The following is a 17703-nucleotide window of genomic DNA, read 5'->3' on the forward strand; positions in this document are numbered from 1 at the left end:
TGTCAAAGAAGCAAAGAGGGAAGGTGTAAGAAACAAAAGTAAAAATAGGAATCTAAAACTATTTTTAAACATTTTTATACCTTGACTTCTCATATGAACACAGTGGAGTCAAGGAGCTGTAAGGTCCACTGAAACCTAATATTTTATTTTCTGGTGAAAACACAATAGGACAAAAACATTTATGCAATCTGAATTACTAATTGCCAGCCCTAGGCTGGCAGAAAACATAAAAACATAAAAATATCATACAGTGACATCTGCAAAAGATAGGAGGACTATCTGAAGCAGGAGCAGAGATGGAAGAGGAGAAAGATGTATCAATAAGTGACAAAGATGGGGCGCCTCGGTGGCTCAGTCGTTAAGCGGCTGCCTTCAGCTCAGGTCATGATCTCAGGGTCCTGGGATCGAGCCCTGCATCGGGCTCCCTGCTTCTCCCTCTCCCACTTCCCATTTGTGTTCCCTCTCTCGCTATCAAATAAATAAATAAAATCTTTAAAAAAAAAAGTGACAAAGAAATATTTCCTTTACTCCTAAATCTGTCCACATGGCCAGTACTTCCATGAGATAGAGGCTGAATCAAATTTTAGGATATAAACTCATCGTTTTTAAGGTTAACGTGGTTTCTAATAAAATACCTAACTTGACAGTTAAGTTTAAGGACTACACACAACCATTGTTCTTTCTGCATTGGGGAAGGAAAGAAAAGTTTTTAAATTAAGGAACTACTCTATAAAAAAAACCTGTCATTTTACTTCATCCTTCACACTTAAAATGCAACATGAGTTGCTCTGGTCCTCTAATGCTTTTACAGGAAAGGCAAAAATCACCTCTCAAGAAACTAAAAATAGATGCACATAAATAAAACTGCAGCTTATGAAGAAGGTATCTGTGACCATGTAGCCGTACTCATCCCAGCTGGAATATGAAAGGTGGAACCTTCTATTTAGCCAATTCAAAAGGCAAGGATGAAATCCCAGGCATAAGGAAACGTCAACATCTCGAGTACTGCATCCAACATCCGGCAGCCTCTCCTGTTCACAATTTAGAGGTAATAGTCGCTGTGGAAGACCAGACATTTCTGATGGAAGCTCTAGAACAGTTTCTGACTCAATCTCCACCCCTCTCCCCACGCTTATACACATTTGCCGTCCTACACACAATCTGTTGCTTTTCTGGTGGGCTCCTGGCCCTCCCTCAATCTCCAATAGTTTCTAACTACTTTGAGCTATGTTCCCTGGCTCCATTCTCCAAGTGCCAATTTCCTGATACAGCCTAAGCATTCTTCCAGTCCATTTCCTATTATGCAATATTGCCCCACAGCACGCAGAACCACCTCCCCCAACCACACCATCCTTCCCAGGCCTAATTCCCAACATAATCTCTCTCAGCCTGTTTTTAGGGTCTTTTTTCCACCTTCCTTCAAAACGTTCCATTCCTTCTCAAAATTGGGCAGTCTAGAAATGAGAATCATCGAAGTAGGGTGTTTGATAGAACATATATGTGTGTACGAGTGCGTGCGCGTGGCGGGGGGGGCACTAAGTGAGAAGAAATGACGCATGAACGGGAGTCTCTAAGGAAAAAGATGTCTCAACTGCCACCCCCAACAAAATCCACAGTTCCCTAACTCCGCAGCAATCGAAAGAAAGCGTCACATAACTCTTAAACATGTTTCAACTCCATGGCTTCTCTTCCACATTTTTAATCCAATTAACCCCATAACTTGGATTCCACCTGCCTCTCACACTAATTCCTCTCTCTACTTATGAAGCCTCCATTTATTTTAGTTTTCTCCGCTCCTTTCGGTTTCCCTTGTTTCCCTCTTACCCCCACCTTCAATCTCCATCCCTTCCTAACCCCACTACTTCAAGTCCCCAATTAGGTCTCCTCGAAGACAGCTAGTGTTTCTGACAGCCTCCCTTTCCTCAACCAAATCCAACCTTTCCTCAGACTCCCCCTGTCCGCCCAGAAAGCCCTATTTGAAAGCCCGGCCTCTGTCCTCCTTACCGGCAACTCCTCGGACATCCCCAGTTACAGGTGCCCTCCCAGGTCTCGCTCCCGTTCCCATCGCACAACAGTCATCAGACCCCTGTCCACGCCCCGCCCTGATTACCTGAGGACGAGGCGCCGAAAGGGATCGCGGGATCCAAGGATGAAACCCCGGCCGCCGACGGCCCAGAGGAGGCCGACGCCATCTTGGCAGCCCCCTCCCCCTCAGCGGCCTCGCTCTCTTTCAATCGAGCTCTTCCTCTTCTCCGAATCGAATTTTCTCCACGTCTCTTCCCAGAACCCGCGTTCTGCGGGCCGCCTCCCTGCCCCCTCCGGGGCCTCTCTCAGACACGTCGGGCCGGGTCGTGAAACAGCTCAGGGCCGCACCATTTGGCTGGCATAGGGGAGAACTCCCGTCTCGCACCCTCTCCGCAACTTCGACCGCTCTCCTCGGGAGCTTCTTTCCCCTTTCACAAGACAGTAGGCTCAAGCCTCTGCCAGGACCCCGCGTCTGAACCTAACCACACCTAAAGAAATAAGGGGGCGTGAAAAGTCCCAACGGAACGAATGCCCCCACCCCTCCTCCCTAGCCACAGCCTGTTTATTGCCCAACCCCACCGCTCCACTCCGGGTGGCTAGGGAAATCCGGGAACTGCGCATGCGTTGAACCTTTCCAACGTTTCAGCCCCCTCGATCGGGAAGAGAGGGAGTCCGTGAGAGCCAATCGGGGGGGCTGCTATTGGTCATATGATGCGGGCTCCCCACGCCCTAACGAATCCACCGGTGGAAGACAAGCCCTCTCCGACTGTAGACCGTCCCTACGGTGGCTCGGTGGGTCAGTTTATATTCGGCTCTGCGAAAGGACCGCGTTGAGTTGCCGGAGCTCGAGGGAAGTGAAGAGGCCGCCCCGCCGCCCCGCCGCCCCGCCGCCCCTCAATTTTAGAGCCCAGGGAAGAACTCCCGACAAAAGCGCTGTTGTCACGTCAGAGATATTAAGCACTCGAATATCACAAAACATCACATGCGACTAAATATTCTTCCGGCTTTACTGCTTTGTTTACTATAACGTGCGCGGCCGTCTTGCCTTCCTCTGAATGACGTTAAAAACAGATCTACACTTTGCTTCAAACGCAATGCTCGCCACCATTATGGAATGCTGTAAATATCTGATAAATGAATGAATGAAGACCTGTCAGAAAGGGCCACGGAAAGTAATCAGACCTTCTTAGAGTCTTCCCGCGATCCAAGCAAGCCCTTAACTACTCAACTCTGTTAATGTGTGCACCAAAGGGCATGGGGACACGATTCTAGTCTAGTGTGCGGACTAACGCTGCTCAGTTTTAACAAAGTACCCTGGAGATTATGAACCCAGGTGGGGATCTTAAGACCTGTCTCTCCCTGATCCGACTGTAAGCAAAGACTGTTTCACTCTTGTATTTCCAGCTTCTCCTATCTGTGACTCTGCACATGGTAGAGACTCGATTATTTGTGGAATTAATAAATGAAGAGAAATGGAGGGGGGCATCTTGCTTTTGTAGCCCCCAACATGCCCTGGTTATCCTCTATCCGGGTGTCTTCCAGGTTCTAGAAAGGGAACCTAGGACCCGAAAGCCCAAACTCCCCCTGCCTATTTACCTCTGCCTTCTACGCCAATCTCATCAAGATTAAAATAATTGTTTCCCTGCTGCCACCTGCTGGATTAGTCATACTCCTTTGGGTGCTGAAGGTAGACAAACTTCACATGATTGGGTTGCCATTTCATTCCATAGCAATGGAATTGTGTGACACTAAAGTATTTTACAATTGCCTATACCGCTCCACCCAACTAAACAGTACAGGAACTAGACAGTGGGAGCACACTCTAGCACAGGATTTCGCTCATAGGTCTTCAATAAATAAATATTTGTTGAATAAATTATCCTTGTTTTCATAAAAAGCATGGAGCTGCTACCATTTCCTGAGTTATTTTAGAAATCAGCTGGTGTAGATATAAAGCTGTTTCTGATTTTAAATTGGAAAGAGACCAATAAAGCCCTGACTCACCAAGGCAGTAGGTCAGATGGGGATCTTCTCCCTGGGATTTGATCAGTGTATTTGATTTCAGCCCTCCTGAAAAGAGATCCCTATTTTGTAGCTTCTTAGGGATCTTTGCTTCTCTTTATGTACCAGAAAATGGCTACTATTACTCCTACTACCTTGGATTGTCAGTCTGTTTATTAGTTTGTCTCCCTCCTAAGACTGAACATTTCAGGGCAAAGATTACATCTTATCCATTTTTAGATCTCAAGCATCTAGAATCGTGCCTGGCACAAAGCAGGTGCATAATACATGTCTCCTGAATATATGAATGGATGAAGGCAAAGTTCAAAAAGTGGGGCTAGGGGCGTTTCCCATCTTTTCTCCCATACCTTGTCTCTGCCTCCACTCCCACTCAATCCCTGGGGTGTCCTCTGAGTCACAGAACCACTCTTCCCCAGTAACATTCCTGGCATAGCAGAACTGGGGTGACGTGGCAGGGTGTGGAAGCAGAGGCAAAGCAGGACATGCTGGCTTGGTGCCCCCAAGGAAATTGAAAAGAGAGTTCAACATATACTTTGGAAAATCTGGCGATCTCAAAATAGGGCCCATATACAAACTTAGCAGAAATAATGTGTGTGTGCGCACGTACACACACACACACACACACACACACAGAGCTTTATTAAAGTGACCTTCATGTCTTAGAACAGTTCCTAAAGTCGGAATGGAGGGGCTAGGGGCAGGCAAGATCAACCTAGATGCAAAATGAGAGGATGAGTGTCTTATTCATTCAATTAGTCATTCATTAATTCATTCATTGAATTGACATTATTTAGCTCCCACTATGCCCTAGGCACTATGAGAATTCCTGGTATACACAGATGAAGATAAAGTCCCTGCGCTCAAAAAGGTACCAGGCTAATGTGGTAGACATATAAATCATTAGAATAAAATGTAATAGCTGCCATCATAGAGCACATACAGGTACTATGGTTTGACAACCATATATTCAGAATAAGAGATGGGAGGAGAAGTTGACACAGGGTCTTGACAATACCACAGACTGTTTGATATTGGAACTACTCTGGAGAATTGAGGAGGCATGACCTCCATGGTTATGGAAACTGTGCCAGGAAGCGAGGTGGGTGAGTGAGAAGACTTCACCATCCCATAGAACCAGAATTTTGCCAGGTATACAAGATAGGGAAATAATCTTAAGGAGAAGGAAAAGCATGCAGGCACGACAGAGAATTGGGAGGTGATGCTAGGACAGGATGAGGCAGGAGGTGAGGCTAGAAAGGCAGGGAGAGGTCAAATTATTAAGGATCTTGAATGCCGTGTTAATAGTAGTTATCACCTACTAAACCATCTATGTGCTTACTAAATCCTGTGTGAAGCAACTTACAAGGAATATATCTCTTAACCTTTTCAACAACTTTATTCTTTTTATTATTGACATATAAGGTATTATTTGTTTCAGAGGTAAGGTCTGTGATTCATCAGTCTTACACAATACACAGCGCTCACAACACATACTCACCCCAATGTCCATCACCCAGCCACCCCCTCCCCCCACCCCTTTTTCAACAACTTTAAAAGGCAGATATTATTAGTTCCATCTTATTATTTTTCTTAAGTAAGCTCCTTGCCCAAATGGGGCTTGAACTCACAACCCTGATATCAAGAGTCGCACGCTCTACCCACTGAACGAGCCCAGGCGCCCCCAGTCGCACTTTTACAGATGAGAAAACCGAGATTCCGCCACTTGTCCAAAATCACACAGCTAGAAGACCTTAAACTCAAACTCAAGTCTGGTTGGCTCTAAAGCTATGCTCTTAACCACACTACCATTCTGGCTCAAGGATTTTGGACTTGAACCTGTAGATGCTAGGGAGCCATTAAAGATCTTTGAGCAGAAGAGTGACAAAGTCTGCGTTTTTAGAAAGGTTCACTACTAGAAGCAGACTGGAAAACGGATTGGGGGGGGGGTCTGACCTCTAACAAGTGAAAATTTGTTGATTCCCAAATTCTGGACTTAGGATAGTGAGGCTCCAGGTGACACCAAGTCGAATCATTCCACAGCCCAGGTTCGCGCGAGCTAGGGCGGGGAGCTTGGGGGTGGTCTCCGCGTCCCCCAGTGGGCGGGGCTGCAGAGTGAAGAAGGCTTGGCAGACGCGACTGGAAGCCTCTCGACGCTCTGCTACTTCTGCCTGTGGAGGACGGGCTTCCGCCGCCGCCTGCCACCCGCAGGTAGTGGTGTCGAGCGCCGAGCTCCGATAGCCGCACTGGGTGAGGGGTCGCTGGTAGCGGCGCAGTCTCGGTAGGCGGTATGAGTTTGGCTGGGGGCCGGGCCCCCCGGAAGACCGCGGGGAACCGGCTTTCTGGGCTTCTGGAGGCAGAGGAGGAAGATGAGTTCTACCAGACGACTTATGGGGGTTTCACAGAGGCAAGAGCCGGGCCCAGGAAGAGGGAGGGGAGGAAGCTAAAAGTCCTGAACGGAGAAACCTCGGACAAAGACGGGGGCGGGGAATGGAGAGGAGCCCTGGGAGCTGATACTAGAGACCGGGTGCGAGAGTCGACGGGGCATAAATTGGAGCCCTAGAGAGGAGAGTCCTGGATGGGGTTGGAGGGGTCAGGGATGGGGGGGCTCTCCGGAGGCATCCCAGAATATGGAAGAAACCGACTGTGTACTTCTCTAGTTGCATGTTTCACCGCACTTCTGACGTCTAACAACGTACGCGAGCTCGTCGTAGTCACTCGTTGGCCCACTGCCTGGTTATCCACCTGAAGTACAGAAAGGAATCTTAAAAAAAATAGAGGGGTTTAGCCTACTCTTTTTTTCAGCTTTCAAATCCTAATGTAAATGTCTCCTTAGTTAACCCTTCCTTAACTGCTCTAAAAAGTGGCCCATTTATTTCCTTCATAGAATATATTTCAAATTGTAATTAGATTTGGTTTGCCTACCTGTTTCCTGTTAGGTTGTAAGCTCTGTAAGGTTAGAAATGGCTTGTCTTCTTCAACGGTATACGTCCATTCTCTGGATTGGATTGGCACTGGTACTGATTGAATCTGTCCATTTTTAAAATATCCGTTGAGAAGCTAGGGCAAACCAACCACTGTTTTAAGTTCTAGGGAAGCAGAGAGTATTAAAAACACCACTTTGTTCTTCGTATTCCAGACCCCAGTGGGGGAACCAGCTGGATTAATAGTTGAAATATTGTGTGATAAGGAGTAAAATAACCGGTAAATAGGGTGCTTTGGTAACATGTGGGAGCCAGAGTCATTGGTCAGGATTGACATCCCTGGGGGACATGATGTTTAAACTTACTACAGTATGAAAAGTAGGCCTTGGCTGGATGAATAGTAGTAGGGCTGGGAGCAGGGTGAGGAGAAAGGTTAACCCACGGAGAGGCTGGGGCAGAATGTGTAAAGGTACTGAGTCTTGGTCTGGTACATGCATGCTTACTCTCATTCTCCAAACCTTGTAGGAGAATAAAGGTTGGTAAGGCTGGAGGGAGTAGGCATAGGCCAGATCATGTTGGGCCTTGTGAACCATGTTAAAGAGTTTTGCTCTTCATCCAGAGGACTGAGAAGATTCATCAAAGTACCATGATCACATTTGTACTTTAGAAAGCTCACTCTGTCATGAGGAGAATGGTTTGAAGGAGGTAGTGGGAGTAGAGAAACATGGGCAATAGGTTTCAAGACAAATTAAGGAAATTGAATCCACAGGACTTGATGACTGGGAGTCATTACTTACACAGTCCTGACCAACTATAGTTTAAAATAGAATGTTCTCATCCCTCCCCCAAAGGCCATTTTCCTATTCCTGTCATTTTACGAGTCGTTATTTAATATGTACCCTTCATGTTTCCAAAAAGGATTAAAGGAGGCTTACCATACAAACAAAAAGTAGGAACAGTAAAAATAGAGACAGATCAGAAGTAATTGTACCAGGAGCCTCTGCTAAATTGGTAATAGCAATTGATATTAAATTTAGCTGTGGACTTCCTGGCAGCCGAACCCTGAATTTCTTTTTTTTTTTTTTTAAGATTTTATTTATTTATTTGACAGAACGAGAGAGCACAAGCAGGGGGAGCAGCAGAGGGAGAGGGAGAAGCAGGCTCCCTGCTGAGCAGGAAGCCCGATGTGGGGCTCGATCCCAGGACCTTGGGATCATGATCTGAGCCGAAGGGAGACGCTTAACTGATTGAGCCACCCAGGCGCCCCCCCCGAGTTTCTTTCTTCAGTAAGAAAGAGGTATATACATTCTCTAAGAGAAAAATTCATTCGGCATTAAATCTCAGGAAGAATTGCATCCTTACATAAGATACATAAAGTAACGGGGGTTCAGTAGATGATGTAGAAACATTCTCTTATCTAGTCATGCCTATTATTGACTCCTGATAAAAGCCAAAGGAATGGTAGTAAATCCCTAACTTAGTGAAAGCATTTTGACTGGACACTAAGCTAATGTGTAGTTGAACTGCTCATCTCTGGTGAGATTACTTAATACCAGGTTAGAGCTAGGGGATTAATGTGTTCCCAGGCTGTCTTTTACAAACATCAGTTGGGAGGAAATAATGGTCATCAGTGCAAGATTGAACTCTGGCTAGCTTGGAGTGTCAACTGTCTGTGCTATTTGCTTGCTTTGACAGCATGAGTACCAAGATTAGCCTGTTGGTCTACATCACTGATTGAAGAGAGCCACATGTTTGAGGTGCCACCCTGCCCAGTTGACTCCCCTGCCCCCGACTGTGTTTTTCCCTTTATTTTTCATGTGGCTCCATTCTAGCCCTAACCTGTAGCCCCTCAATTCTAGGCTGTACTCCATGTTCTCTACTCCACTCAGCTAACCACCTCCAGAGCTTTCTGAAACACCGCTTGTATACAGTTTTTCTGTCTCCCCAAATCTTTATTGGCTCTCTCCATCATACAGAGTACTAGTACCCAATTATTTTTCTGTTCCAACACACCTGAGGAATGAGACCTATTTCTCAGTATGTTTACCTCAACAATGATTATCAATAGTGGGACAAGGAGAGGGAGAGAATTGAGAATCACTGGCCTATAAATTAAAGTCATCAGTTTATTAACCTGATATGTAAGTTTCTCTGTTGACTGAATGTAATCTTTTCATGTCTTCTAGCCTTATAGGGCAGTTAGTTAATGTTGGAAGAAGGCTGTGCCAGAGTCAAAGGCAGTCAGCTAGGAAGATTTCTTTTTTTTTTTTTTATTTTATTTATTTGACTGAGAGACAGCGAGAGAGAGAACACAAGCAGGGGGAGTGGGAGAGGGAGAAGCAGGCTTCCCGCTAAGCAGGGACCCTGAGGTGGGGCTCGATCCCAGGACCCTGGGATCATGACCTGAGCCAAAGGCAGATGCTTAACGACTGAGCCACCCAGGCGCCCCAGCTAGGAAGATTTCTTACCTAAGACAAACCTCCTGCTTTACTTAGGTCTAAATCTACATAAACAAGGTATACACATTCCTGCTTCTGTACCTTCGTTCTTGCAATTCCATCTACCCATGATACCTCTGCCCTCTTGGCTGTCTAAACACTACCAGTATTTTAAACCATGACTCAAGTTCTCTTTGGTCTTTAGAGTGTAAAGCAGGGCTCAGCAAACCCTGACCTGCTGGCCAAATCTGGCCTACTACCTGTTCTGTTCTGGTCCTTCACAGTAAAAGTTTGACAACTCCTGCTCTAAAGGAATAAAGCCTAAAGTTTAGACCTTCCCAGACCACCAGTCTATGGGAAGTGTGCCTTCCTCTGAGCTCCTGTAACATTTTTTTTAAAGATTTATATATTTATTTACTTGAGAGAGAGAGAGCGGGGGAGGGGCAGAGGGAGAGGGAGAGAATCCTCAAGCAGACTCCCTGCTGAGCGTGGAGCCCGACACATGGCTCAGTCTCACAACCCTGAGATCATGACCCTAGCTGAAATCAAGAGTTGACCACTTAACAGCCTGAGCCATCCAGGGGCCACTCCTGTAACATTTTAGTACCATTTGATACTTTATAGTTGCCTTGTATTCAAACTTCCTCTTACAGTTATGTCCTGTCCTCTGCCAGACTGTGAGACCCTTGAAGGTAGAGATCAAACTATATCCTTTTGTACCCCAGCATTTAACACAATGTACTACAGGGAAAGGGCAGTTGATTAATGCTTGGAAGGGGTGGTGCTGGTGCCAAAGGCCATTAGCTTGGAAGGTTTCTTGCCTGAAGAAATTGAAGGGCTGGGTTGGGAAGGAGAGTGGAGCAACTCTTACGTCAAGAAAGCAAAAGGATTCTGTTCCTGGAGGGGCACTGATGACTCCCGTGACAGAACCTCATCTCCCTATGTCCTCAGGAATCAGGAGATGATGAGTATCAAGGGGACCAGTCAGACACAGAGGACGAAGTGGACTCTGACTTTGACATTGATGAAGGGGATGAACCATCCAGTGATGGAGAAGCAGAAGAGCCAAGAAGGAAGCGCCGAGTAGTCACCAAAGCATATAAGGTGCTGGGGGTATCCTGGTTTTCTTGGACTTCCATAATTTCCTGTAATTTCTGTTGTGCCCTTCATGAGGTCCCAGTACTCTATGCCCCCAACCAGTCCAATTTCCTACAGTGCTAGTTTTCTTAAGATCCTCATCTTTCTCCTTATCACTTTTGTTCCCCCTGGTATCTGATTCCAATCTGTCCCCAGGAGCCTCTCAAGAGCTTGAGGCCTCGAAAGGTCAGCACTCCAGCTGGTAGCTCTCAGAAGGCCCGAGAAGAGAAGGCACTGCTGCCGCTAGAACTACAGGATGATGGCTCAGACAGTGAGTGGAGATGTTTGGGTCAATTAACAAAATTAGAACATAATGATAAAGCATTGTATCAGTGTTAAGTTTACTAAAGTTGATAACTGTACTATGGTTATATAAGGAAAACCCTTAGATATTTTTTTAAAGATCTTATTTATTAGCGCATGCATGAGCGGGGGTGGAGGGGCAGAGGCAGAGGGAGAAGCAGGCTCCCCAATCCCAGGACCCTGGGATCATGACCTGAGCCAAAGGCAGACGCTTAACGGACCGAGCCACCCAGGCGCCCGGGAAACCCTTATTCTTAGGCAATATACACTGAAGTATTTAGGGTCAAAAGCTAGGATGTGCGCAACTTAACCCTTAGATCATTTGGGAAAACACATGCAATGCAAATGGGGCAAAAGGTTAATAGGTGATCTGGGTAAAGGATACATAGGTATTCTGTGGACTCTTCTTGCAACTTTTTTGTAAGTTTGAAATGATTTCCAAATAAGTTTTAAAATTAAAAAAAAAAATAAAGGAGGTGGACATGAATTCAAAGATTTCTTCCTCTCTGACTTCTTTCCCAGGTCGGAAGTCCATGCGTCAGTCTACAGCTGAGCATACACGACAGACATTCCTTCGGGTACAAGAGAGGCAGGGCCAGTCACGGCGGCGAAAGGGGCCCCACTGTGAGCGGCCACTGACCCAGGAAGAGCTGCTCAGAGAGGCCAAGATCACAGAGGAGCTCAACTTACGTTCACTGGGTCAGTCTGTGGTTTTGAGAACAGGGCAGAGGGCTGAGGAACACGAGAAAAGTGGAGACTGGAGAATCTGAGCAGCTGGGGAGACGGAGATTCAAAACAAGGGAATCAAAGGAAGGAAATGCAGAGAGTGAGGGATGAGGAGCAAGGAACAAGGCAGTTAGGAGGGCTCTGAAGTACAAGTTATATTGAAGAGAAAGTGTATTGGTGTAAAATAAGAATTGCATAGAATTGAATTCAAATTCTAGTTCTGCTATTTACTTTCTATAAGACTGCCAGCAAACTACTTAACCTACTTGTATTTTGCTGTTCTGGTTTACGTAGTGGGGTGATTATGCCTACTTTAATGATAATCATGAAAATTAGAAATTCACCAGAATTAGTTCATGAGATGAACTATTTTAAAGTCAAGATTCTTTAAAATCTCTTCAGTTTCTATGCTGAGTACACAATCGTGTACAATAATAGATTGTACAAAACATTTTTTTTTTTTTTGAGAGAGAGAGAATGCCAGGGGGTCAGGGTGGGTGGCAAAGGAAAAGGGAGAGAGAAAATCTCACAACCCTGAGATCAAGACCTGAGCCGAAATCAGGGGGTTGGACGCTTAACTGACTGAGCCACCCAGGCACCCCAGAACACACATTTTTTTTAAAGATTTTTTATTTATTTATTTGAGAGAGAGAATGAGAGAGAGAGAGAGTACATGGGAGGGGGGAAGGTCAGAGGGAGAAGCAGACTCCCCGCTGAGCAGGGAGTCTGATGCGGGACTCGATCCTGGGAGTCCAGGATCATGACCTGAGCCGAAGGCAGTCGCTTAACCAACTGAGCCACCCAGGCGCCCAGAACACACATTTCTTTATAGGGTGTTAAGAGTCTTAAATCATGAGAGGTACATGAGGGAACAGCAGATTATACACATCCCATCAAATGCTCAATGTGGGGCATACTTTCACTGAGTGAAATAACACAGAATCAACTATAGTATTTAATTTGTTTTCTTTCTCTGTACCCCCCACAGTCTTTCTTTCTCTGAATCTTTCTCTTACATGAGCAAGAATGTATAGTTGAATGTTTACAGCCCAAATGTGGGGTGGAAGATTGTTTATGCCGATATCTGGAACCCAACCCATTCCACTTTCATGTTTCTCAAATTTAGATAACTCCAAAAGAACACAATGATTGAGAAAAGATTTACTTCAGTTCCAACATCTTTAGGATGTATTTTCATGATTGTTTCATTATATTGACTTTAAAATCAGATATTTAATCTTTATCTGTATGATGGTAATTCAGTACTTTCAAGCAGTAGCTGTCCCTCAAAACAGAAATGACTGAGAACCATCACAAACAGTGAGGTGACCTTGATGTCACTGTAATTATAGTCCACATCCTTTGGCCACATTGGTTGGTTTGGGCCACTGTAAGAAGGTAACTCCCAGGCTTCTTACATCAGTGAGATAGAAGACCCTGCAGAAGCAGGCTCAGCATGGGGAAAAATAAGTTCATTTTTGAACACGCTGAATTTTAGGAGTCTGGGAACAGTCCATGCGGTGCTGAGAGTTCAGTTCGGTATACACATCCAGGCGCAGACGAAAGCTCTGGGCTGGAAACAGAAATCTGAACGTCTGTAGAGTAGAGATGCATTGAGGACGTTGGCGCGGTCAGATGAGCCAGGGAGAACGCGTGGGGAAGAGAAGACAGAGGCCGGAGAGAATCCTGCAGGCGCTGGAATGTGATGGGCTCATGTAAGGGGAGCTTAGCAGCGGCCAGAGACTTGGAGAACTCCAAGGAGAATTGCCTTAAGAATGCCACGCAAAGAGAATGTTTGAGAGAGAGTCTCTTCTGAATGCTGCAGAGATGCCACTCAGGAGCAGAACTGAGGAGAGTCCATTTGTTTTGGTGACAAAGAGGTCAGAGATGACCTTAAGGAGCACTTTTTGGGGCCATGCCATTTTGAAGCAGGCTTAAAAAATGTGGCTGTGAGGGGTGGAAGAAGGAATAAAAGCTATAGGGTCTGGGGTCAATGTAGAGTTTTCCTTGTTTGTTTTATTCAAAGATTGGAGGAACTCTGTCTTTGGTGAGTGAGAAGCACCCCGAGTTTAATGATAAGAAAGAAAGGATAGTTAATAGTGTGGGTTTTTGGAGAAGTGGGAGGTGGAGGGAAGGGGTAGCTAGAGCACAAATGGAGGAATTGGCTTAAGTTAAGGAGGAAGGGTTGGAGGATGACTTAGAGTTGAAGGTTAGTAAACTCACAGCAGGACGTTGGAGTGGTTCTCATCTGATGTCTTTTAGGCCCTATCACCTGTCAGATGTTGGGCATAGGCTTGAAAGCTTGAGGAGAGTGAAGAGTGTTTGAAATAGTTGAGATGGAATATTCTGATTTGGGGGGGGGCTCTGTTGAATTTTGGGAACATGCGTTCATGGTAGTTCCAGTCTACCCCGTTGCATAATATTTCTCCAGGAGCACTCAGCAATCCAGGTCTGGGCCAGGGAGTCGATGAGAGTGACTGAAATAACCTTGATTTACAAAGGAAAATGAAGACTGGAAGGGGCTGCTAGGGAGAGAGAATGTGGAGAGGTCCATGTACAGGAGGTCTCAAGGAAGAACAGAGGCATCTAGAGTAGGGAGCAAACAGACCCAAAGGATAGAATGTGGCCAGAGCCTGGGATGTGTGACTGTAGTATTTCAGAGCTGGGGCAGTTCCAGGCAATAACAAAGTATAGGCTGTAGCTGTAGCGGAATGGGATAGCTCAAGTGTCACGGACAGGAAAATTGTTAAGAGATGAGATTGGTAAAGAAACTGTGGGGATGGGATGTTGAAGGGGTTACCCGTGTACATGTTGAGGTCACCAGGGTGATGTAGGATGATAGGAGAGGTGGAGAGGAGGTGGAGAGGAAGAGCAGAAATTCAGTGAGTGACGGAGTGAGCATGCCAGGAAGGAGAAGTGGTCTAGCCTGGTGGCATACGTCTCAAAAGGGAAATGCAGATGGGTAGAGGAGCCGTGATCTAAAGCTGCAGTGTGGGCTCAGCAGGACACAGGTGCACCCTGCTTGGGATGTGGCGGGGTGAGCAGCCTCCACCAGAGGGCTACCAGGAGAGTGGTGGCCTGACGGGATCCCAGGCTCCCAGGAAGACAAGGTGTGGAAGGCCTGCTGAGTGGGGAACTTGGGGACATAGATGAGATGGCTGATTATGGAGCAGGATTTCCAGAAGGTACAGGGAAGTGTTTGAAAGGAGAAGTGTTGGAAGCTTGGCTGAAGGGAAAGGAAGTAATATTACCAACCAGAATTCCAAGTACAAAAGAGGCTAAATCATTGGTGGGGTTGCCAGAGCACACTTTTCTGGTCTGACTATCTAGAGGATTGTACCACATTTAAGAAACAAATTTGGAGTTCATTCACAGGAAAGGGACAGGAATATTTTGACCTACTGAGCATTAACAGATACTTGTGGAGTGCCTGTAATGCGTGGAACACTGCCTGGCCCTGATAATATATAGGTAATGTGAGTCACAGTCATGGTCCTTGAGGAGGAGACGTGTGTACCAACCATGAACTGCCTGCCATAGCACAGTGTCACAGGTCCAGCCAGGGGACTGTGGTGAATTAGCGGAGCGCTCAGAGGGAGAGGCAGTTATTCTGCTCAGGTCATTGTTGCCACATGACAGTGCAGATGCAGGGTTGCCAGATTTTCTTGTCATTTTAAGAGGAACCAGAAATCTCTGTATTTAAATGTAATTTCCTTGGGGCACCCAGGTGGCTCAGTCAGTTAAGCATCCAGCTCTTGATTTCAGCTCAGGTCATGATCTCAGGGTCCTGGGACAGAGCTCCACATCAGAATCTGAGCTCAGCAGGTAGTCTGCTTGAGGATTCTCTCCCTCTCCCCATCCCCCCATGCGCTCTCGCGCTCTCTCCGCTCCCTCAAATAAATACATGTTAAAAAAAAACTTAAAAATACGGTACAAAACAGATCACACAAAACACTTAAGTAGGCTGCCCAGCTAGCACCCTCTGAGAGTGTGTCTCAGAACCATGTTGTACGAGGAATGGCTCGATGAAGTGGGCATTGTGATCAGCCTGGGGAGACACGGACGCTAATTTCAACTGTGTAAAGGACTGTCATGTGGAAGACAGATTAGAACTGCATCCTTTATAGCCCAAAAAGGTAAAACAGTGTCATCAGTCGTCGTATTTCAGCTTAAAATAGGAAGGAACTCTGTAGTGACTAAAGATGCCTGAAGATGCAGCATGCTGCTCTTGCTGGGATCAAGTAGACAGGGCGGCTGTAGAGGAATACGGAGGGAAACAGGCTTCTTATCGCAGGGTCCCTTCTAGCCCTGAAGTCCCACTGTTCTGAGTGCGTGAAGAACCAAGTGGTCAGGAGAGATGGGCAGAGAGGATGTTGGCGGCAAACAGAAAACGTCAGAAGTAGAGGTGCTAGGGGGCCTCAGAGGATTTGCATGAATGGCTTAGGCAGGGACTAGACAGCCAGGAAGGTCCTCGAAAGACTGTGGGACAGTGGTGGGTGTGGGCACAGGGGGAACTCACCATCCTCTCGTTCCTTCCTTTGACCCTGAAGAGACATATGAGAGGCTCGAGGCTGACAAAAAGAAGCAGGTGCACAAGAAGCGGAAGTGCCCCGGGCCCATAATCACCTATCATTCGGTGACAGTGCCGCTTGTTGGGGAGCCAGGCCCAAAAGAGGAGAATGTGGATGTGGAAGGGTGAGTATGTCCGAGGGAAGAAGGGGAGGGAGCCTTCTCCCTGCCCTCCTCAGCTGTCCTCACACATCTCTCTAACACACAGATGTCCTTCAGAGTCCTCTTCCCTCAGCTTTTCTTTGAGCCTCTCCCCTCTCTTGTTTTTCCATCCAGTCCAGCTTGCTTTTTGTCATCTGTCACTTAGATTCTCTCAGAAAGTTCCCATCGCTCTGTCTCCTTCCTCTCTTTCCTTGCCTGTCTGATCTCATTCTTTATCGGTTGTTTTCCCTCCTCAGAGGTTTTTGTGTCTCTCTCTCTCTCTCCCCACTTAGACTGGACCCTACTCCCGCAGCTTCTGCACTGACTCCCCGTGCTGGCACTGGACCCGTCGTCCCTCCAGCTCGCTGCTCCCGTACCTTCATCACTTTTAGCGATGATGCGACATTTGAGGAATGGTTTCCCCAAGGGCGGCCTCCAAAGGTCCCCGTTCGGGAGGTCTGCCCCGTGACCCATCGGCCAGCCCTGTACCGGGACCCTGTCACAGACATTCCCTATGCCACTGCTCGAGCCTTCAAGATCATCCGTGAAGCCTACAAGAAGTACATCACTGCCCACGGACTGCCGCCCACTGCCTCGGCGCTGGGCCCTGGCCCACCGCCTCCTGAGCCCCTCCCTGGTTCTGGGCCCCGAGCCTTGCGCCAGAAAATTGTCATCAAATAAGGAGATGTTTAGTCCTTGGAAACCTCTTTCCTGCCCTGACTTGGGGCTCTTCATCATGTTTCCCCTTCTCTCCCTGCTTCACCCCTTTGTCAGCTCTGAGCTTTGCCCAGCCCTTTTATGTATTTCTTCCCGCCCCCCCCAGTGCCTACTGGTTTTGTGTTTTTTAATCTAATAAAAGAGAAAGATCCCCTTTGTCTGGTGTCTGATCTAGAGTTGGGAGCAAGAAGTCTTTGTGAATGTCTGAGTATATATGGGTCTTTATTTTGTTTAATAGCGTTTATTGTGAACTTCCCTTTTTAGATTCTAAGTATTCATTCCTCCAGCTGGATTATAAACACCTTTAAATTAGACATCCAAACAAAATTTTTATACTTACCTTTATATCACCTTATATTCACTGCAAGGCACCAAGTAAGTAGGAACTAGGTGATTGTCCTAGAACAGTTTCTAGGACTCAGATTTCTCTATGCAGGAAGGAAAGGAAGTGTCATGGCTGTTCGTGGCCACTAGAGGCTCTCAGGGCTGGGCAGGGTATGGGGGCTGTGTATATGTGATCTCCCACTACCCCCCACCTGGCCAGAGCTAAAATAATAAAATGCTGAGCTCACTGTTCCCCCACCCTCTTCCCCGGCACTGGGCTCCTCCTGCTGCTGGGACAGTGCTCCAGTAGCACTGACAGACCAACCGACAGAAGGGGAGGTGAGAAGGGTGGTGGCCACCAGGACTGGTAGGTGGGGAAG

The 17703-nt window shown here is 46.7% G+C and overlaps 2 protein-coding genes across 6 annotated transcripts in view; one reads left to right on the top strand and one right to left on the bottom strand.

The window, feature by feature from the left end:
* Positions 1-2626, bottom strand: part of PIP5K1A (phosphatidylinositol-4-phosphate 5-kinase type 1 alpha) — a 37907-nt gene extending 35281 nt beyond the window's left edge. For 2 of the 5 annotated variants that reach the window (XM_073888452.1, XM_025858341.2), the window contains exon 1: positions 2111-2626. In XM_073888452.1, the coding sequence (XP_073744553.1) occupies positions 2111-2192 (82 nt within the window). In that variant the 5' untranslated portion in view covers positions 2193-2626. The other 3 variants (XM_025858339.2, XM_025858340.2, XM_073888453.1) reach the window with 3 other exon arrangements.
* A 3615-nt stretch (positions 2627-6241) lies between these two features.
* On the top strand, positions 6242-17157 carry VPS72 (vacuolar protein sorting 72 homolog). Its single transcript, XM_025858346.2, has 6 exons — positions 6242-6451; positions 10358-10510; positions 10700-10814; positions 11369-11545; positions 16123-16267; positions 16576-17157. Exons 1-6 carry the CDS (start codon positions 6335-6337, stop codon positions 16961-16963), a joined length of 1095 nt encoding a protein of 364 aa, XP_025714131.1. The 5' UTR covers positions 6242-6334; the 3' UTR covers positions 16964-17157.
* Positions 17158-17703: the final 546 nt, after the last annotated feature.

This window comes from Callorhinus ursinus, unplaced genomic scaffold (assembly GCF_003265705.2).
Source record: "Callorhinus ursinus isolate GAN/ISIS: 27379988/994484 unplaced genomic scaffold, GSC_fseal_2.0 scaffold90, whole genome shotgun sequence".
NCBI classification, from domain to species: domain Eukaryota; kingdom Metazoa; phylum Chordata; class Mammalia; order Carnivora; family Otariidae; genus Callorhinus; species Callorhinus ursinus.